Source organism: Anabrus simplex, chromosome 3, assembly GCF_040414725.1.
Source record: "Anabrus simplex isolate iqAnaSimp1 chromosome 3, ASM4041472v1, whole genome shotgun sequence".
NCBI classification, from domain to species: Eukaryota; Metazoa; Arthropoda; class Insecta; order Orthoptera; family Tettigoniidae; genus Anabrus; species Anabrus simplex.
In genome coordinates, this window is record NC_090267.1 from 505,853,755 (window position 1) to 505,877,350 (window position 23,596).

The window sequence follows — 23,596 nt, forward strand, 5'->3', positions numbered from 1 at the left end:
GCTCGCGACAGAGGGGGATGCCCTCTATCGACAGAAAGTGGAAATACATAGATACACGGAACAGTCAGATACCTATTCTTTGAGACATCGGTAACATCATCTAAGAAATCATGCTACATTAGCATGTTTCAATGCTGGAATCATTCAAACTATGGACAATTCTCTGTTTGCAATTATCGATAATGCGATTGCTGCATTGGAATTGCCAGTAAGCCGGACTACCCTAAGTCGCCGACTTCTTCCTATCCACAGAGAACTTCGCGTAGGCTTTGCACTACATGAAAGTGTTACTCCATGGGAAATTACAATTTGGTTGGATGAAAAGGTATTTTGCTCCAATCCAGGTAAACACCTGAAGTGCTGGCGTCCAGTTGGAAAGCGTTATGAAGAGCCCTTTGTCCCGGTAACTAATCAGTTGGGTCGTGTCACATGTGGCGTATTGGGATGGATAGGTGGTGCTGGTCCAGGAGAGTTGATAGAGGTCACTCCACATATTTATTTATTTATTTATTTACTGCACACTACAGGATTTCTAATCCCAATTACAGTGGCAAATGTTTTTGAATGTTTCAATCAGTCTAATATCTTAATATCTAAACTATTCTAATATTATATTTACATTGAGAAATAAATAATATTACATATCTAATCCTTACAAGAAACAAGTAGATAAAACATAATTTCGTATCTAAACTAGTCTAATAACCTAATACCATAGTGTATCGAAGAGGAAGTGCGACGTCTTCACGAGTTACCGTGGACCGCCGCACAGATGGCACTGCCATCCACAGTGATGTCTGAGCGAGAGGATAACAGAGGCATTATCGGGACTACTACTTCAAAATCTACTAAGAAACTCAAGCATGCAACTTACGTTTGAAAATGATTTCATCTGCTGGACACTTTGGAATATTTCCTGGATGATTTAGCTGCCTTCGAAGTAACCAGCTCCCTTCTTATCTCCTTCGTGCGGAAGAAGAATTGATATTTCAAGTAGTGAAATAAGAGTTTTGGTAGCAAACACAGCACATGATCTTCACAGCACCCCAACTGCGATGACTTCACTTTAATAACATCTAATTTATCCAAGCACTCGAAGAAAGTATCACCCCATAAACTATCCATACACGATAGCTTTTCCGCAACAACATTTTCCACTCGCAACAACACATTATAAACAGTTTCCGATGCATACGTGAGATATGTGGCGCTTTGCATTGAGCCGTAATCTTTAATTAGTGTTAGGGAAGCAGGCACACTATCAGTCGGTTTGCCGAAAAGGAAAGGACGACATAAATCACACTGAATCACTTTTGAAATATTCCTCACTATGTATCCGGCTAAATGATACACTAAGTACTCTTTGTTACAATTCCGCTCACTTAACTCGGGTAAACTGTTTTCCGAGTCTGGTATTTGAATGTCATTTTCGATGTTCACAATTTTTTCCCTGATTTCATCTACAGCTTGTGTCTTCACTGCACGATTTTTACTTCCAATTTCTCTTGCAAGAATACGCATTTGATTAACAAGAGATGTCAATGGGAATTCAGCTCTGTAATCACAGTTTCTGTTAGACGATAAGGCAAGTTTAGACGGTACGTAAATAGACTGCAACGTGTGTAAATGTAGAAAGTCAATAGTGGACGGATGATCATCACAACTTAGTGATCGCAAGATACCAAAATGACGTTCTAGGGGATCTTGATTAAATTTTCCTGTCAAAACATAGCTATAATTGTGTTCCCACAAATATTCAGACACTTCTAAGGTACTTTCCACGGTAACTCTTAAGGACTCCAGTGTCCTTTGTGAAGCGAATGAATTTAGAGTATCTCTGAGAACATTCTGCCATTTAATTATTCATGTGCCTGTGATCCTTTATACAGTGCTTGAGTGGGAATAGACGAATTTAATGCGTCAATCAGACAGTTTAAATCGCTTGTGAAAATTTCCGTTTGTTTACTGTCTTCTAAACCCTGTGTTTTAATACCCCTATAGAATGTTATAACATCAGCGACTGATCTACTGAATAGTTGAAATGCCAGTCTTACATTCATTCGCTGAAACGAATTAGGATCCAATTGGGCAGAGGTCAGTTTGTAGCAAACTTTCAATCCAGAAAATTCAGGAGACGAGTCACATTCGTAAACTTTTCTGTAGAATGAATAATCAACAATATTGCCAATATAATTAACCTGTCCTTTGTCATGAAAATGATTTCTTACACATTTAAATATATGTGGCGCGTCTGAAAATGCCCATAATTTTCTGTTCGAGTCAGCTGGATTGGAAATATAACACTTCAGATTCTTTATGTTACCAGATATTCCTAAGCATTTCCACAACTTTTTATTCGACTGGCTACCATCCGATGTGAAACCAATGATTCGGACACCTACTTGCTCTAATTGTACGATGACTTGAATGAGAATGTTTGCAATTATATCACCAGGGGTGGCGTTCCGGCTAGCATATATTGCTATGGGTTGTATCCAGTTATACAGAAAAGGAACAAACATAAAAACTAGAGCATGATTTGCCAACTGACCCTTGCTTTTATCTTCAGTAAATTTCCCCAAATCAACAAAACCATTCACTTGCAACGATTCCGAGTTAAAGGGAATTTCTTCTCGTAACTTCACCTCGTCAAATATCAACATCCCTAAGCGTTCATGTTCCTCCTTTCCATTAAAAAGATCTGCTATGGCAGCGGTAGCATGCTCATTTATGCTGTACGAACGTTTTAGGCCCTTCACCAAATTTCTCAAGTGGGATTCAGAAGGCAAAGGCAGCAAGTCATGATTTAAACAGTGCCGATAACCCGTGGGAGACTTTATTTTTAAAAGAAGTGCATCAAGAAGAAATTCGTCACTATATCCCATTCCTTTTTTACTTTTCGCTCGACATTTCTTTAACATTGTATCGACTATAATTTTCTGTTTTTTGCTGAGAGAACCAAATTGTTTTGACTCAGTGAAATTTCTCTTTGATTTTATGTCAGAAATGTCTTTTTCAAGCAAATGTATCTTAGCTTTAGCGACACTGAGTTGATTTTGCGTTCTAATGAAATTACGTTTCTGATTCTTCAATCTCCTCTTTAATACCGCAATTGTTTTCCTAGCATCTGCGACATTAGAGCTATCTTCAACTACTGAGCATACAGGTTGATCACTATCACTGATATCTACGATCTGCTCAGGGCTTTTATTAGAGAAATCTCTTCGTGTGGATTGCCTATTCGTGGGGGAGTTCCGTTTCTTAACTGCCTGAGAAATATACTTGGGTAGATTAGGAAATATGTGAGGAAATGCTTCTGGTTTTAATTTCCAGCGCTGTCTTGATATCTCCACTCTTTCACCATTCACCGTAAATGAGTCTACTTTTACTAGAAAGTCATCGCAAAAATGAATGTCACAAACGAAACAGTTATGAGTTAATTTTCAGTCTTTTCTATGGATAGCGTTCTCCCATTTCAGTAAAACACCACTCTCTTTAGGGGGCTTAAAGAAATGCCTACCTGAAGATGATCGGTCATATCCAGATCTGCAGCCGGGTACAAAACACGAGGGCATGATGTGATAGTTTCCTCCCGCACTGATATATGTTGCCTTATAGCACAATAGCGACAAAGACCGAGGTATTTAAAACATAACACTTCTCACACAACTCAATCGTGAATACACTAATAATGCAAACTGTCGAAACATCTCTGACAGCGACAATAATGAGCAATAAAAATTACTACATCCGAAGGCAAATATAACGCGGGCTAATGGCCAAGGGTCTCTGTTGACATCACAATTGCCTGTGCTGCCACCAAGCGGGTGTCCCACCAACCTCTTGAGCTCTCTTACGAGCGAACGGAGAAGATGTCGCACTTCCTCTTCGACACCCTATGCTAATACCTAAACTATTCTAATATTATTCATGAGTTAAATGATAATATTCTAATATTATATTGACAATGAGAAAGGAACAGTATTTCACATCTAGTCTAATTTAATCTTTACATGAAAGAGGAAAGAAATTAAAAAATTTAAAAAAATCGTAATTTCATACCTAAACTATTATTTTTTTTAGTTGTAACACTTATAATTACATTTATGGGATAGGGCTTAATGTAGAATGTTTATAATATATTTTTTGGTTCAAATCAGCATTACAGAGTTTTCACGGAGATGGTGAATTGTTGTAAAAACAGGTCTAGAGGTACACAGAAGTCTAAAGAATTATTTTTCCGAACTGCACTGTTGTAGACATTGCATAGCCTGTAGAGTGGGGAATTTTTGTGAGCGGTTGTTCTGACCTTTTTATTATGAAAAGTTACATTTGTCCTCGCATTAAAGCGGGGCACGTGGAAGCTCAAGAGGCATAAAAAGTCAGGGTTATCAATAATAGAGTTTACAGTTTTGTACAGAAACTTCATGTTATCCTTTTGTCTCCTCAGTTCCAAGCTTTCTATTTCAAAATTTAGGAGAAGTTCGTTGTATGGTACGTGTGGATAATTACTGGTTTTTTTGAAATGTAAGTATTTTAAATATCTCTTTAGGATTTTTTTGATCTGTGCAATATATATTTTGTTTGCTGGATTCCATATAACGTTTGCGTATTCTACTTTGGGCCTGACGAGAGAGCTGTAGAGGTGTATACAGGTTTTTAGGAGTTTAAAGGGTTTAACATTCCTCATCACAAATCCTAATGTCCTGTAAGACTCAGCAACTACCTTCTGTATATGTGGAGTGAAGGTGAGTTTTCGGTCTAATAATATCCCGAGGTCTTTAACCTCATTTACTGGTTTCAGGTCATATGACTGCTTGTGAATATGTGGACATTTTAGAGGGTGCCGTTTTTCCAAGTGTTCGAGCTATTTACCCCATAGAAGAAGTTTCTGTTATCAGGTTTGTGCAAGATAAATGCTCTGTTAACACTGCACATGTAAATGAAGCTTTCTTCAAACAGCATTCTGACGTTCACGTGCTTGACTGGCCTCCCAAGTCGGCTGACTTAAATATAATAGAACGTGTTTGGGCACGAATGGTAAACATGTGGGTTCCAGGTCAGGAGAGGACAAGAGCAGCTCTGTTAATGGACTGTCATCGAGTTTTGGCGAATCTAAGGAATGAACCAGATTTTTCTCAACATCTAATAGATTCCATTCCCAAGCGGCTAGAGCAAGTGATAAACAGGAACGGGGCTTTTTGGGAGGGAGGAGGAACCCGTCACTAACAATTGTTGTAAAGTCAGTATTTGACACAACTCATTGGTTATTTAATACCCATTTCACAATTAGTTCTGAGTTAATTTCCATTTTTTCTTTTCTTGAAATTATGTATGTACAGACAGTGCATTATGTTTATTATTTTACCGTACATTTTATTTACATATTTTCGAGGAAGATGCGATACGTTCATATTTTTGATAAGATATTTCTGTAAAAGTGTGTTAATTTTATAATAATTAGTTATGTTGAGATGTTGCTATAATAGCATTTTTGTTGTAATGACAAGACTTTGTATTTTATGCAAATTGAATTTGAATTATATTAAATAATTTTCAGATGTATTTTCTTATTGCTCAAGAAGTAAAATATATCTTTAGTTATTTTTATAAAGAAATGCTTACACAGTTATACATCAATATCTTATTTTAGCATATTAATTTTCTGTTTATAGAATTTATCGTAATTTTATATCCGAGGTGGTAAATTATGATGATACAACTTCAGTAAAGTCCAGAACAAAGTTACGAACCAGTAAAAGATATTTTCAAATTACAACCTGATATAATGCAGCTATAAAATATTCCTAACTAGTATAAAATACTTTTCGGTTAAAAACCTCCTTTACCTCTTAATACTGTAATTATCAGAGTAGGTTACTTTTATAATTTTTTATATTAAAATGCCCCTACTTGCACAATATACGAACCTGCTGGGGTGTTGCGTTTTGAATGTGAGGAACGTTAAGGACTACACAAACACGTGGTCCCCAGGCCAGAGATATTAATCATTTACAATGAAAACCCCCTGACCCAGCCGGGAATCGAACCCGGGGCGGCCGGACACATTGCCCCCTACACCGCGGGGCCGGACGAGTAGGTAACCTAATGCTGTATACTTCAATACATCCGCCACTGTGCCCATTTCGATCACAACAAAGTCTTGTAGCGGGCTGTCTACATGCAGTCCATGCAGCAATGCGTTAAGCGAGAAGGTGAGTCATTGTGCCTTCAACACTAACCCTTCACTCCCTTCGCCCTTGTTTTGTACTGGATTGGCCTTCAACACTACCCCTTCACTCTCACCCCTTCTTTTCAGTACTGGAGTGGGGCAGTGTTGATTGTTTATGTCGGGACACCATCTGTACATGTTTTTCTCTGTGGTCCCTCCAAAAATGGAGACTCAAGGTTCCAGTGTATTGGTCTTTGCTGACTACCATTAATTTAGTCTTTTTAATTATTTAATTTTAGATCACACCTAGTACAAGCCACATGTATCTCATTCGATAGTTCTTGTAGATCTATATTTGCAGCTGAAAGCACTGTGTTGTCTGCATGTTTGTTTGCCCAACCCTTGTCCCGTTTCTCTACAGGCTCGGGTATGCGGAGAGATGAATCTGTCGTGGTGGGTTTTTATGAGCCAATGCCCTTCCTTACGTCAACATCATCAGAGGAGTTAATGATATATGATGTGATATATGATAGTACCAGTGCTGGTACATAGCCTCCTCCTGTCGAATAGCACCAAGGGGCCTGCCCAAGACTTAACGTCCCCATCATCCGACGAACGAATCACCATCAACAGTGACATATGGCCTCACTACATATTAGCACTGCGGAGAGGTTGGAATTTAATCCAGGCTTTTGGCATGCAATCTAGCGATTAGAAATTGTATACCACCACCTCTCCCACCAACATTCTGATGGTGAAAAATTTTCGACCAATGGGACTCGAACCGGCTAACTACGGTGTCAGATCGTTTAGACTTCAATGCCTTAATGATCATGACCACCAGGCGGGCTATTGTGTCGCCTGCATAACTTTATTCACATGGATTCCAATATCTGCATGCTGATCAACTGCTGCTAACAATATCATCTCGGAATAGATATTAAATAATAGCAAGGACAGAATACATCCTTGTCTGACACCTCTAGAGCTTTCTACTTCTTCTGATAGGGTTCCTTCCACTTTCACTGCAGCTTTCTGATTCTGGTACAAATTTGCGATGATTCAGATGTCACGTCCATCTAGACCTATGCTCTGTTGAAACTCCAGCAACTTCTTCGCACTTCCCAATAATAAGTTTATTTATTTTATGACAACGTACTTCCTAAAATAGCTCTAAGGCAATAAAATCTCACTTTTTGGAAGTAAAAAATCGACTGCCTTACTGTAGTTAGAAGAAGAGAATTTAGGAAAAACAAATATACATCAGAAGAGCAGAATTTACCATACTCAGTAGAGTGATGGTGGTGGTATTTATTGTTTGAAGAGGAAGTACAACTAGGCAACCATACTCTATATAACACTAATCAGAGAGAAAAAAAAACAGAAGGGATCCAACACTTCGAAAAATGAAGGGATCGACCAAAGGAAGACAAGGGGCATGAAGGGCGCGAAAATGAAAGACTCCCTAGGCCTTGAGTGCTCCAATACTGTCAAGGTCGGAAAGGAACAAAAGTTGACCAAGGGAGGTTGGATAGGATATATGAAAGTGAGGAGTCTGGCACAAGTAAGTGGAAGCAATGCCGGAACTCAGCTGAAGGCCTCGTGGTCGCCAACCCACGCTCGCAAGTTGAGAGCCCCTGGGGCCATACTCAATAGAGTAGATGACACTTCTATTAACATTAATAAGAAAATATATTTGTTAATAATGTCATTACCTTTGAAGCTGTATGTATGCTGAATCATTGTCGTCATCCCAAGAAACTTCTTTCTCTTCAAGCTTCTTGATTTTTCGGTGCAGTATCTAGAAAAAAATAAACCGGTGAACTATTTCACAAGTAGAAATTATATTATACACAGTTAATCAATCATAAATACATACATTGAAGGAAGGCCCACCGAACATGGAGGAACTTTATGGCAGCTGATTAGTGCTAGAACTGATTATACAGGGAGTATAATTTAAGACTTTGCAAACTGGGCACCATATTGTTTGTGTCAAGCTTGGCGTGATAAGAAGTCTTAACAGCTGATGCAGCAGTTCACTAGCAACTATTGGACTTTTGATGATGATGATGATGATGCTTGTTGTTAAAAGGAACCTAATATCTAGATCATCGGCCCCAAATTGGACTTTTAAGGTGTGTAGTGAGGTTATTATCATGATGGTTAAGTACACTACAGCGCAGAGAATATTTTCGGTCAAGTTTATTTGCAAAAGAAGAAGAAACCAGTTAAAAGGTACATTTGAAAATTCTGTAGACAGTATACTGGTTCGACAGTACCATCGAAATGTTTCATGCATTAACTTGTTCACAAGTGGCATAGTGATTCTGTAATTAATAAGAAAAAGAAATAGCTCTCACAAAGGAGAGGTTAGAAGATATACAGGCAAGGCTGCAAGTCAGTCCACGTAAGTCGCTAAGGAAAGTGGTATTTCACATTCGTCAGCACGTGATGTAACAAAATTATTACATTTATGATCTTACAAGACCCATTCAGTGTCGAGTTCATGTATACAGCTGGTGAGTTCAGTTTCGTTTAGTTTCTATCGGCATAATGATGCGGCTTCTTTGAGAGGCTTACGTCCGCTTGTTATGGCGGGCACTGGGCTCGCTGTCCCAGCTTCTCTGTGCTCCTATGCTTCTGTACTTTGCTATGGAGTCTTAAATTTATACTCCCTGTATACATGGTAGTGATATACATTACAAAACATCTGAGTGTTATATTTTTCAGCATTCACACTGCAAGTCTCTGTGAATTACTAGACAGTCTTATAGCTTCACCCAATTTGTTAATTAGGTAAGAAATTTTGAGATATAGAGAATACTGTTTTTGAGCATGTATAGCACATAACTGAATCATATATACCTACAGGCTTCATTCTACCTCAGTTAACATTTAACTGCCTGTTAAAATAATTTAACAGTGATCTTAACCAAATTAGCATCTAATCAACATTAAGACTAACAATCTGAAAAAAACTCTCAGTTAAATTAACTGCCTGGATTCAAGCAGTAAAATTCTGTGTTTGCTCAAAATATGGCAGGTGCAATAGATTCAGAACTTCTGTATGTTGAATATTTGGAATATGATAAGGAACACCACTTGGCTTTCACGAAATGTTTGTAGACGATGTTTTGATAGATCTAATCGTTCGTGAAACCAATGCGTATGCTGATAAATACTTGTAACAACATTGGTTACGCCTCCAATTACTGATGAAATCCCACCTGTCGAACTGGATGCCCGCTAATCACACAAAGTGTCAGTATTGATGTCCAGCTGTCTAGGGATAACCAGGTTGTATTATAGTGTAATATGTTATTGTTATCGTGTGTTCCTTTGATAACTTTTCGTCCACCTGTTTGAAAATTATAGCGAAATTCGTTAGACACCGCACTTAGCACTGGAAGTAGGCTAGAAATAAAGCACGCTGTGGGTGCAGCATGCAGTTTTACAATGTCACGCTTGAGGGGTTAAGATCTTCCTTATCTATTTCTTTGAGTTCCTTTATAATAGTATCCATGAGTGAAATGAAGAGCAATGGGGAAAGAGAACTCCCTCGTCGGACACCTCTACTTGTTTTAAACCACTGGATATTCCATCTCCTACTTGCACACTACTTTCACAACCATCATACATCTGAATTATTTTAATTAATGCTTCTGGGATGTACAAAGGGCACTAGGAAAGTTTTGCAATGTGAGTGAACGCTTTAGACTTTTTTAAAATAATTTCCACCACAGTCAATACACTTCTTCATATGTCAAAACCAGCCACTGAACCAACTCTGCCACTTTTCTTCGGTTACATTTTCACACTCTTGATCCCATGCTGCCAGAAGCTCCTCGTCGGATGCAAAACGCCGCCCTTTCAGCTTCATCTTCACTTCTGGGAAGACTGCGAAGTCACATGGAGCAAGATCAGGACTGTATGGAGGGTGATCAAGCACAGTTAACCCTGATCTGGCGAGAATTTTGTTTTTGCTAATGGCTTTACGTCGCACCGACACAGATAGGTCTTATGGTGACGATAGGATAGGAAAGGCCCAGGAATTGGAAGGAAGCGGCCGTGGCCTTAATTAAGGTACAGCCCCAGCATTTGCCTGGTGTGAAAATGGGAAACCACCAAAAACCATCTTCAGGGCTGCCGACAGTGGGATTTGGACCCACTATCTCCCGGATGCAAGCTCACAGCCACGCGCCTCTAACCGCATGGCCAACTCGCCCGGTGATCTGGCAAGAAAATCCCTTGTTACATTAGCACGATGTGCTGGAGCATTGTCGTGATGCCAGAGCCAAGTGTTGAGCCATGCCCTTGGACGGAGCTGCTTGAGAGTCTGGATGACCCGAGGCAGACAAGTCTCACTGTACCACTTCGCAGTAACTGTCCCTTGTGTTTCTAACACAACCTGAATCAGCATGCCCCGATTAGTGAAGAATACTGCAATCATCGTTTTCTTCACTGACCTTGACATTCGCATAGTCACAGGAGTACCCTCATCTTCAAACAGCCACACCTTGTTCTGGGATTTTGTTGGGACATCGTAATAATAAAGCCAAGTTTCGTCACCTGTAACGATGCTATTGACGTTACGCAAAGTACCATTTTCAAACTGTTTTAGCATTTTTCGGCACCATTTCCCTAGATGTGCCCTTTGTTCCTCTGAAAGTGAATGGGGCACCCAAAGGGAACAAACCTTTCTAACGTGGAGATGGTCACGTAGAACTGAATGATCAGCTGGTACAGGGATGTGGAGGGTCTCTTCTACCTGCCGATATGCCAACCGCCTCTCTTGCTGCAACATTTTCCTCACAGCTTCAATGTTTTCCTCAGTCACTGATTCAGACGGTCGCCCAGAACGTGGATTGTCTTCAACCCCAAAATTTCCCCTCTAGAACTCTTTGTACCAGCAGAAAATTAATGTCCGATGTGGACAGTCTTTCCTCAGCACAGGAGTCATTTCCTCCAGGCACTGGTCAACAGTTAATCCACGAGTAAAATTGTAGCGGATAATTGCGCGATATTCACCTTTAGACCACACTGACATCTTAACTTGCTTTCAATCCCACGGCTTGGTAACAACTGGTGTGAAGGCCGTGCCTTGCTGTCTTCTAGACTGGTTTTCACCCCTCTTTTCATCCCTTACCATAACAGGGGTGTCCAGCCAAACGTTTTTGCGTATTGCAAAACTTTCCTAGTGCCCTTTGTATTGTTTTCTAAACATTCTCATATTTCTTGTCCCTATCTCTCTATATGTGACATGACTGTACCATCATAGGATATAAACTTCATGGTTTTGATCCGTATTGAATTGAAACATTGTACATTAGTTTACATGTCAATTGTATGTCTTTACATTTGTTTAGTTATTAGATGTGTTACATTAAGGCTGAAGATGGCCAGCCAAGGCCGAAACTAGTCCCTAGGTTAGTAATGTAATTCAATTATTGAAAAAGGTGGACCATACAACATTAATTTAATAATTATTACTGTATTGACTGTACCAGTCAGCATATGGAGGCAGGTCTAAGGCTAGTACTAAGCATGGTTCAGCCTGATATACATAAACTGCAAGCTCAAGAATTTCATTAGTATTACTCTATATATCGCACCCCTGGAAGAAGATTGCCACAAGTCAAAAACAATCGTTTTTCAGGAGAAGCTCTCAAAGGTTTGAATCAATGGGAAAAATACTAAATAATATTTCAGAATAATGATACTTGAATACAATGTTCCTCTGACATTAAGCATTACAACAGTTTAACACTTTATGAACATATTATAATAGAAGTTCATAAATTTTAAGTCATATAAGGAAAATTTGACTTACGGCCATTTTTTATTAAGTGTTCGTGGGAATAGTAACACTTGCGGCCAAAGTGTTAATCAATAATTTAACTGAATTTGTATTTTAACGAATTTTCCCACAGTTCTATACCATACTCTTGTACATGGAATAATGATTACAAATACCTTTTACTGGTTTAGTCACAGCTGCAATGCTAGTATTAATTTAATAACATTGATTCTACTCAGTTATTTGAGAATAAAGAACCGACTAACAGATGTAGTAAAGATACCTTTGAATTCTTTTTTCTTGGCTAAGACCCAAATTTATTAGGGTCAGCAGTTAATGTATATCTGGCCCAGTTTTATAACTAGATACCCTTCCTGAAGCTAACAATATATGTATTCACCATTTTGTGATGATTGATAGTGTGGTGTACTGTATGTATTACGACGAACACAAACACTCAATCCCAGAGATAAGAGGAATTAACCATATTAAGTTAAAATTCTCAGACTGGCCAGGATTTAAACCTGGGGTTCTCTGAACCAAAGAGCAGTACGCTTACCATTTGGCCAAGCAATTGGACAATAAACAGACCTTCAAATGTTGAATATAATTATCAGACAGGTACGACACAAAAGAAAACTACCATAACTGATATGTGGCAGTCTTCTAGTATTTGAGTTGTAACTTTACTGTGAATAGAAAACAAACATAGGCCGTAGCAAGGATAAAAATACGATTCAATTTATGGTACTCTTTGAGGACATAGACTAAACTTTAACAGTTTATATGAATCTGCCTGTTGCCATTTCTTGATGGATGCAGTATTTTTGTATCCATCTCTTGGCACAGGCCAGAGCAAAGTGTAGCTTCCACCGAAGTCCCAGTCTCATCCATGGCTGTGACAATATGGAAGCTGCTGGGGTATGGGTTGTGCTGAGTAATGACATTTGGGGCACAACTAGTGTCTGAGTGTTATGAAAGGTGTTGCTCATAGGATCAATCGTGCTGCAGTGGCACCTTCTGGTCCAGTGAGGAAAGCAAGGGCAAACTACCTTACTCCTCATCTTGCCTAGTACGCCTCATTTGGGCTCTGCCATTGGTTTTTGCAGTTTCTCTAAAACTGTATAGCCTTTGGTGGTGCTATTTGAGGATCAAACCAGCCTCTGGGCTGATGACCTAACAGACAGACACGAATGCAATAACTCAAAATCAAACATTTTTTTACTTATGTTAGTCTTCAGGATACGAGGAGGGGTGCGATATATTCTACTCATTACAATAAATATTACTGATTACTGTACTTACCTAGGCATTAACAGAGAATATATGTGTATATATATATTTTTTTTTCTAGTTGCTTTACGTCGCACCGACACAGATAGGTCTTATGGCAACGATGGGACAGTAAAGGCCCAGGAATGGGAAGGAAGCGGCTGTGGCCTTAATTAGGGTACAGACCCAGCATTTGCCTGGTGTGAAAATGGAAAACCATGGAAAACTATTTTCAGGGCTGCCGACAGTGGGGCTCGAACCCACTAGCTCCCGGATGCGAGCTCACAGCTGCGTGCTCCTAACCGCACGGCCAACTCGCCCGGTAAGAATATATTACAAAGACATGCCAACAAATAAAGTAACAAGAGCTTGCAGAGAGAAACTTTATTATAGAGCCAGATATAAGGATGCACAGTAGTACAGTACTGACACATACAGTAGAACCTCATTAATTCGGACTTCGCTTAATCCAGGCAACTTGTTTAATAATAATAATACCTAAATTAAATTACAGTATAACGCTGAGTTATGAGTGCAACGTTGTAAAATGTACAGAAGAGGAGATCGTTGAAAGTGTGATCGCTGCAGAAAGCTCTGATATTACCAGGATGAAGTAGGTGATCTTAATAACCCTAAGCCAAAAATTAGTGAAATTAAAGACCGTCTGAACACCGTCATTATATACATTGAAGAAAACAATGATGAAAACATATCTATATGTTGCGAACATTTGAGGCATCTGCGCAAGTTAATTATTAAAAAAATTAATGTCAAAGGAAGACAACAAAAGATCAGCAGTTTCTTCAAATCAGTAAGCGTGTCAAGTGTTCTAATTTCGTATTGTACGAGTTATTCTGTATTTTGCAGGGCCTAATATTTGTTACGAATGTGGGGGTATCTATATGCAGCAATTCGCAGAGGGTAGTAATCTATATGACACATTAATTATTTAAAGATACAATGGCAAGTTGTCCAATCAGAAACAGTTTGGGACTGATGAGAGGTCCATTGAGGGAACCAGAAGAAAGAAAGTAATGGAACCAAACATGTATCTATATGCAGCAATTCGCAGAGGGTAGTAATCCATGTTGTTGTTGTTGTTTGAGTCATCAGTCCATAGACTGGTTTGATGCAGCTCTCCATGCCACCCTATCCTGTGCTAACCTTTTCATTTCTACGTAACTATTGCATTCTACATCTGCTCTAATCTGCTTGTCATATTCATACCTTGGTCTACCCCTACCGTTCTTACCACCTACACTTCCTTCAAAAACCAACTGAACAAGTCCTGGGTGTCTTAAGATGTGTCCTATCATTCTATTTCTTCTTCTCGTCAAATTTAGCCAAATCGATCTCCTCTCACCAATTCGATTCAGTATCTCTTCATTCGTGATTCGATCTATCCATCTCACCTTCAGCATTCTTCTGTAGCACCACATTTCAAAAGCTTCTATTCTCTTTCTTTCTGAGCTAGTTATCGTCCATGTTTCACTTCCATACAATGCCACGCTCCACACAAAAGTCTTCAAAAACATCTTTCTAATTCCGATATCAATCTTTGAAGTGAGCAAATTTCTTTTCTTAAGAAAGCTCTTCCTTGCTTGTGCTAGTCTGCATTTTATGTCCTCCTTACTTCTGCCATCGTTAGTTATTTTACTACCCAAGTAACAATATTCATCTACTTCCTTTAAGACTTCATTTCCTAATCTAATATTTTCTGCATCACCTGCCTTCGTTCGACTGCACACCATTACTTTTGTTTTGGACTTACTTATTTTCATCTTGTACTCCTTACCTAAGACTTCATCCATACCATTCAGCAACTTCTCGAGATCTTCTGCACTCTCAGATAAAATAACAATATCATCGGCAAATCTCAAGGTTTTGATTTCCTCTCCTTGGACTGTGATTCCCTTTCCAAATTTCTCTTTGATTTCCTTTACTGCCTGTTCTATGTAAACATTGAAAAGGAGAGGGGACAAACTGCAGCCTTGCCTCACTCCTTTCTGGATTGCTGCTTCTTTTTCAAAGCCCTCGATTCTTATCACTGCAGACTGATTTTTATACAGATTGTAGATAATTCTTCGTTCTCGGTATCTGATCCCTATCATCTTCAGAATCATAAATAGCTTGGTCCAATCAACATTATCGAATGCCTTTTCTAGATCTACGAATGCCATGTACGTGGGCTTGTCCTTCTTGATTCGATCCTCTAAGATCAGACGTAAAGTCAGGATTGTTTCACGTGTTCCTACATTTCTTCTGAAGCCAAATTGATCTTCTCCCAACTCAGCTTCAACTTGTTTTTCCATTCTTCTGTACATAATACGTGTTAAAATTTTGCAGGCATGAGATACTAAACGAATGGTGCGGTAGTTTTCACACCTGTCAGCACCGGCTTTCTTGGGAATAGGTATAACAACATTCTTCCGAAAATCGGATGGGACTTCTCCTGTCTCATACATCTTGCACACTAAATGAAATAACCTTGCCATGCTGGTTTCTCCTAAGGCAGTCAGTAATTCAGAGGGAATGTCATCAATTCCAGGTGCCTTGTTCCTATTGAGGTCACTCACAGCTCTGTCAAACTCTGACCTCAAAACTGGGTCTCCCATTTCATCAGCATCAACAGCCTCTTCATGTTCCAGAACCAAATTATCTATATCTTTACCTTCATACAACTGTTGGATAGGGTCCTGCCATCTGTCTGCTTTGTCTTCTTTCCCTAGAAGTGGCTTTCCATCTGAGCTCTTAATATTCATACACCTAGATTTCCTTTCTCCAAAGGTTTCCTTGATTTTCCTGTATGCAGCATCTACCTTTCCCAGGACCATACAGCCTTCAACATCCTTGCACTTCTCCTTCAGCCATTCTTCCTTAGCTACCTTGCACTTTCTATCCACTTCATTCTTTAATCGCCTGTATTCTTTTCTGCCCTCTTCATTTTTAGCATTCTTGTATTTTCGTCGTTCATCAATCAGGTCTAGTATCTCCTGAGTTATCCACTGATTCTTAGTTGATCTTTTCTTCCTTCCTAACATTTCTTCAGCAGCCCTACTGACTTCATTTTTCATGAGACTCCACTCTTCCTCTATAGTGTTTCCTTCAGCCTTTTCATTTAGTCCTTGTGCAACATGTTCCTTGAAACAATCCCTCACACTCTTTTCTTTCAACTTGTCTAGATCCCATCTTTTTGCATTCTTTCCTTTCTTCAATTTCTTCAACTTCAGATGGCATTTCATGACCAACAAGTTGTGGTCAGAGTCCACGTCTGCTCCTGGGAAAGTTTTGCAATCCAACACCTGGTTTCTGAATCTCTGCCTAATCATAATGAAGTCTATTTGATACCTTCCAGTGTCTCCAGGTCTCGTCCACGTATACAGCCGTCGTTTGTGGTGTTTGAACCAAGTATTGGCAAGGACTAAATTATGATCAGTGCAGAATTCAACCAGCCGACTTCCTCTTTCGTTCCTTTGTCCCAATCCAAATTCTCCTACTGTACTACCTTCTCTTCCTTGGCCTACCACTGCATTCCAGTCTCCCATCACAATTAGATTCTCGCCACCTTTTACATATTGTATTAAATCTTCTATCTCCTCATATATTCTTTCGATTTCTTCATCATCTGCTGAACCAGTAGGCATATAGACCTGCACTATTGTGGTGGGCATTGGTTTGGTGTCTATCTTGACGACAATAATTCTTTCACTATGCTGGTCGTAGTAGCTTACCCGCTGTCCTATTTTCTTATTCATTATTAAACCAACTCCTGCATTTCCCCTGTTTGATTTTGTGTTGATAATTCGGTAGTCGCCTGACCAAAAATCTTGTTCTTCCTGCCAACGTACTTCACTTATACCAACTACATCTAACTTTAGCCTATCCATTTCCCTTTTCAGATTCTCTAACCTACCACAACGATTCAAACTTCTAACATTCCACGCTCCGACTCGCAGAATGTCAGTATCCATCTTCCTGATGATCGCCCCCTCTTGTGTAGTCCCCACCCGGAGATCCGAATGGGGGACTAGTTTACCTCCGGAATATTTTACCCGGGAGGAAGCCATCATCAGGACATCATTCATACAGAGAGAGCTGCATGTCCTCGGGAGTTAGTTACGGCTGTAGTTTCCCGTTGCTTTCAGCCGTGTAGCAGTATCAACACAGTATTATTACAAGGCCGTATCAGTCAATCATCCAGACTGCCGCCCTTGCAACTACCGAAAGGCTGCTACCCCTCTTTCGATGAACCATTCGTTAGTCTGGTCTCTCAACAGATACCCATCCGATATGGTTGCACCTGCGGCTCGGCTATCTGCATCATTGGGACACGCAAGCCTCCCCACCGCGGCAAGGTCACATGGTTCGCAGAGGAGGAGTAATCCATATGACATATTAATTATTTAAAGATACAATGGAAAGCTGTCCAATCAGAAACAGGTTGGGACTGATGAGAGGTCCGTGGAGGGAACTAGAAGAAAGATAGTAAGGTTTAACCATGACTATATATTCTTTCCACTCGAAAGATAACCAGAATAAAGCTCAATATTTCACAATATCGTAAAGTACAAAAACAATGTTTGAATAGAAATAACGTATTTACAAGAAAGCCCTAGACCATTTACAAAATCTTTTTGTTTTTGATGAGGAAATTCAAAAAGATGTGGTGAACTGAGCCTCAAGCCTACGAGATAAAAGGAACACAGTTTTAAAAACCAAGAATAGGAAAAGGAGTGCAACGGGGAGGGAACAGGACGGGATCACAACATGAGGAGTTGTCCAAGTGCGTAAAGATGTGGAGTGCAATGTTAGTTTACAGTGTGTTTGCTAAGTCCAGGTCCATATCCAATCATTCGAACCTCTTCAGTCAATGCATTATCTTGCTGCCATTATTTTGTTAGAACACTGATGTAAACTCAAACTGGCCATGCAGATAAAGTTAAAAATAGGCCCTGATTGCCAAAATCCACTGGGCAAATAATAATAATAATAATAATAATAATAATAATAATAATAATAATAATAATAATAATAATAATAATAATAATAATAATAAGACACTCTGTTGCTCACCCAATCTGGAGGAAAAAAAAAAAAGCTTCCCAGCAAAATACCAGGAGCTCGTTGAACGACCCTCCAACCTCACTCGGTATCAGCGCTGGACTGAAGACCGAGGGATCGGGGGAAGAATTTATAGGGTGGCAGAAAGTTCGTGAAGCACACATTGCTTCGAGAAACAGCACATGGTGACAGAGCGAGTGACGTAACCCAATGGTAGTTCAGTACGTAGTGTGATGTCCAGCAGGTCAGGCAATATGCGAGGCAGCAGCGACAGTACAAGGCCGAATAGACAAGTGCTGTAGCTGCGAGTTGAATTAGACAAGCGGTGTACGAGAGAACAGCGTCCGTACGGAGTCAAGTAATTGAGTGGCCGTTACATATTCCCGCGATGGCTAGAGCAAAGAGTCGGTACATTTCCGATGAATGGAGACGGATGAAGATGGGGACAAAAAATATAGCATCAGAGAAGAAGGGCTGGAACAAAAGCAGACTCGGCAAGAAACAGAGTATGGATAAACAAATTGGGGGGGGGGGGGGGGGTCTGGATAAGTCAGGAAATTTTAACAACATAATAAACAACTGTGAATATGGTCTAGGAAAAAGAAAAAAATATCCCATTCACATATTTAAAAAAAGAGGGGAAACATTCCATTTTTTAAACTTGGATAGAAGAGTCCAGTTGAGCCGGGTGGGGTGGTTGGAGGGTCAAACTGGGTAGAGCAAAAAAAAATTGAAAATACTGCTTCAACTGAGAGACATGGGCCTTTTTAATAATGGAAGGATCATTCGCATCCTGCAATAAAACACTAACAGGGTCGAGAATTGAATGATCAAAAAAGGGCCTGTCCAATGAGGACAAAGTTTAGCAGATGTATGGTCAATAGCAGAACTTTGAGGATAGTTTTCTTAACAATACTTTACCTAAAAGTTTAAATTTTGCTGGTAGATGCCCACGGTTGTGACCCGTCGGTGAACCTCCTGTGCCTGATGAAATTTGGTTAATGCCCTTTTCCACCTGGCCTGAGAAACTTGATCAGGCAAATAAAGGAGCAAAGAAGGTAAATCCCATGTTAAATCTAAAGGAGTTTGCAAATCTCTACCCAAAAATAATTTCGCCGGGGAAAAAGAGGTTGAGCTGTTTACGGTAGAATTAAGTGCTAGTGAAAAAGCAGGTAATTCAGAATCCCAATGGCGCTGATCTTCAGAATAAAAGTTGGACAATAGGACCTTCAAATTCCTATGGTATTGTTCAATGAGATTGGCTTGGGGGTAGTAGGGTGAGGTAAAGACCTTTTTAATACTATTGGCAAAGCAAAAGTTATAAAAGTATTGTGAAGTAAAAACAATAGCGTTATCAGAAATTAGGTACTTAGGTAAATCAGTAATAGGGAAAATTCGGTCATTCAAAAGCCAGATGATAGTTTGAGCAGAAAGTTTATGCAACGGGTGCAAAATTAAAAACTTAGAAAAACCATCAAGAAGGGTAAGGCCTTGGGAGGACTTAGTAATGGGGCCGACAACATCGATGTAATATCTCTCCGCAGGATAAGTAGAAGGTGTGGCAAAATGAGAACCAAAAGATAATGTGTTTGGGGGTTTATGTTTCTGGCATAATGCACAAGATTTGACCCAATCAAAAATATCCCTGCACATATTGGGTCAAAAGGACTGAGATGCTAGGCGAGAATAAGTTATGGCGCGCCCAAAATGCCCCCCAGTAGGATATCGCATGATAATAATGAAATACCATGGAACGTAAAAGGGAAGGAACGACAACTCTAGGAGTAGATTTAGGAGTAGGCTTAAAAACCAGTAACCGAACTCGATAGATGCAGTCGCTTAAGTGCGGCCAGTATCCAGTATTCGGGAGATCATGGGTTCGAACCCCACTGTCGGCAGCCCTGAAGATGGTTCTCCGTGTTTCCCGTTTTCACACCAGGCAAATGCTGGGGCTGTACCTTAATTCAGACCACGGCCGCTTCCTTCTCTCTCCTAGACCCTTCCAGAAGACCTATCTGTGTCAGTGCGACGCAAAACAAATAAAAACCACCAGTAAATCATTATGGATACGAAAAGGTCCATCATAGTTAGGGGTAGAAAGAGAAGTCTTAATGTCTTTACAATAGGATTCAGTAGATTGATGTTGATAACACGAATCAAAAGATAATGGAAAATCAATGTGAGAGGAAATGGTCTTAACTTCATAGGGGGAAGTTGATCCAAGTGTAAAGATGAGGATTCGTCCAAGAGACGAGAAAGAGCATCAGCAACCGAGTTTTGATAGCCAGAGACAAATTTAATGGAGAAATTAAAATGAGAGAGACGAAGCAACCATTGACCAGTTCTGCCTACTTTAGGGGCATTATTCAGTGACCAGGATAGTGCCTGATTGTCAGTTTGGACAAGAAATTGTCGATGATCAAGATATTCTGAAAAATGCTCGATAGTAAGAATTAATGCTAACACTTACCTTTCATAAATATAATATCTACAGTATGTTCAGTAGGCGTAAGCAAGCGACTAAACTAAGCAAAGGGAGGGAGCTCACCGTCTCGGTTTTGATTTAAGACTCCTCCAATAGCAACATCAGAGGCGTCTGTAGAAACTTCAAAAGGTAAATCAAAATCAGGTATTTGAAGAATAGGGGCTTTGGTTAAAGCTGATTTGAGAGAAAGAAATGCAGTTTGCTGCTGCTCTCCCCAGTGAAATTTAATATGTTTTCGTTTAAGGAAGTTAAGTGGCTCAGTTATATGTGAAAAGTGGGAAATAAATTTACTATAAAAATCAACCATCCTAAGAATGTTCGTAATTGTTTCAGATTTTTAGGTCAACAGAAATGCTGTTACCTGAAAGAATATGCCCCAAAAATTTAATAGAAGTCTGAGCTAAAACAATTTCGGAAGGACTGATGGTAAGATTAACAGAACGTAGACGAGAAAGTACTTCAAGATGTTTAATATGAGTATCAAAATCAGGACTATAAATCAAAAGGCCATCCACGTACAGAAATAGATACTGATATTTTATATCGGCCAAAAAGCGGTCAACAAATCGTTGCATAATTCATGAACCAAGCTTCAATCCGAAAGGTACTTTTGTAAACTGATACAGGCATGTGGGTGTAATAAAAGAAGTATACTTGGAGCTGCTATCGTCTAAGCGTATTTGGTTACATGCGGAATTAAAATCTAAGAGGGAAAAATATCGTGCATTGGTAAAATTCTGAAAAGCAGTCTGAATTTTAGGCATTGGGTAAGCATCGTAGAGAATCTTCGAATCAATTTTCCTATAGTCAACTATAAATCGAAAAGACCGGTCAGGTTTATCGACGATAAACGCGGGAGAGGCATAATCAGAAGTGGAGGCTACAATAGTTTTATCAGCAAGCATTTTTTTGATAAGATGATTAAGGATTTTCATTCTAGGCGGGCTCAAGTGGTAAGGGGAAGAAGGAATAGGAGTGGTGTCGGTGAGATCAATATGAGCATTGAAATTAGTAACAGCTCCTTGTTTAGGGGTTACAACATCGGAAAATTCAATTAACAAATTATCAAGTTGATCAAAATGAGAATGGTTACAATAAACATAATACTGGCAAACAGGAAAAAGATGTGAAAGAGGAAAATCTGGATAATTCACTAATGGAATCCTAATATCCAAAAAATTGAAACGAATGGAGGAATTGAAAGAATCAAGTATCAAGCCAGTGTGGCGAAAAAAATCATATCCCAGAATTAGTGGATATGACAAATTTTCTACAACATTAAAAGAGTAGTGCCAAGAAAAATGTTGAATTTTTAATTTAAGCATAACTTGGCCAAGGATCTGAAGTACATTATTTGATGCAGAAGTACAAAAAACTGAAAATGGAGAAAGTTGAATATGAGAAAAAATGTTTAAGAGATTGGAAAAGTTCTCGACTAATTAAAGAAGTTGTTGAACCTGAATCTAAAAGTGCAATAGTAGGAATATTGTGAAACAATACCACAATATGAGAAATCCTAGGTAATGGAAAAAAAAAAAAAAAAAAATGGTTTGTTGAAGTACGAGTGCTAGTGGAACATCGAGAAGGTAGCTGAGTAGAAGAGTGATTATGATGAAAAGAATGCACTTGATTAGGCAGATTTGTCCCTTGAGCTCATCCACTGCCTACGGACGGGGACTGTAGGCATTTCTCAGAAGGGGAGAAGGACAATTTTTAGCTATATGCCCAGTACCTTTACAGCGGTAACAAATAATAGAAGGTTTGCTAACTGTAGGAGGGGTAGTGATATCGTCGTAGGAGGAGGGGGTGGCTAAGGGAGGTAATACAGATGGTGGTACATAAATATAGCAGGAAATAATGGCATAGGAGTAAGTCGTGTGAACTTGTGCTACAGTATACAATTGCAGCAAAGTAGGAGGGGAATGTACATTAAGAAGCTTACAAAGAAACAATAACAGTAAAAATTTCCACCTATTTGATACTTATATTTGCATTAAGCAAATCAATTAATCATACACAGTACATGTTTCATTTCATTTTGGAACATCTTCAACTGTATAACATTGCCTAGGTGAAAACACTAAGTATTTATCTCTGTAAGAACATTAAATAAATTAAAAACAATGTGGATGGTTGAATGGGGTGGTGACATGAGAGGAAAATGGATCTGCTTATGGTTAGACTATTTTAAAATGTTTTATCTATTGATTTGAACAGATGTAAAAAAATGTTTCCAGCACTTTTATCACTAAAATATTCTGCTTGTCTTCTAATAAAAACTTTTTTGAAAAAATAACTTTCCTTTGTCACTGTTCTTAATATTACTAGGTGTATCTTTGTTTGCTCCTTCCAAGGTGATTGCTGTTTGTTTTAAATTTACAAAAATATCTCCTGAATTCAGTTGGTTCAGGAACTCTGAAGCTGACTGCTGTTTTGCTATTAATAAAAGAGCTTCCCCGTAATCTGAAATGAAATGAACCATCCACATTGTTTTTAATTTATTTCAAATTTTTAATTTACACAGATTTTAAGAAAAACAAGGTACCTGTTTGACATGTTCTTAAAAAGATAAATACTTAGTGTTTTCACCTAAGCAATGTAATACAGCTGAAGATGTTCCAAAATGAAATGAAACTTGTACTGTGTATGATTGATTGATTTACTTAATCTATATATATAAAATAAAGAGTTTTGTCTGTACATTGCTCAGAATTTGAAAATAATGGTATTTCTGTATTGGTCATGTCCATAGTAACAAGAAAATGCAATTTTTACTTTTCCGTAATTTCTGTCTGTCTGTCTGTCT

General features: G+C 39.0%; 1 protein-coding gene across 1 annotated transcript in view; it reads right to left on the reverse strand.

Annotated features, from left to right (window-relative positions):
- Positions 1 to 23,596, reverse strand: part of LOC136866885 (death domain-associated protein 6) — a 282,179-nt gene that overhangs the window by 156,326 nt on the left and 102,257 nt on the right. Inside the window, exon 4 of the mRNA XM_067143978.2 lies at positions 7,888 to 7,973. Coding sequence (XP_067000079.1) covers positions 7,888 to 7,973 — 86 coding nt within the window. The remainder of the gene's footprint in view (positions 1 to 7,887; positions 7,974 to 23,596) is intronic.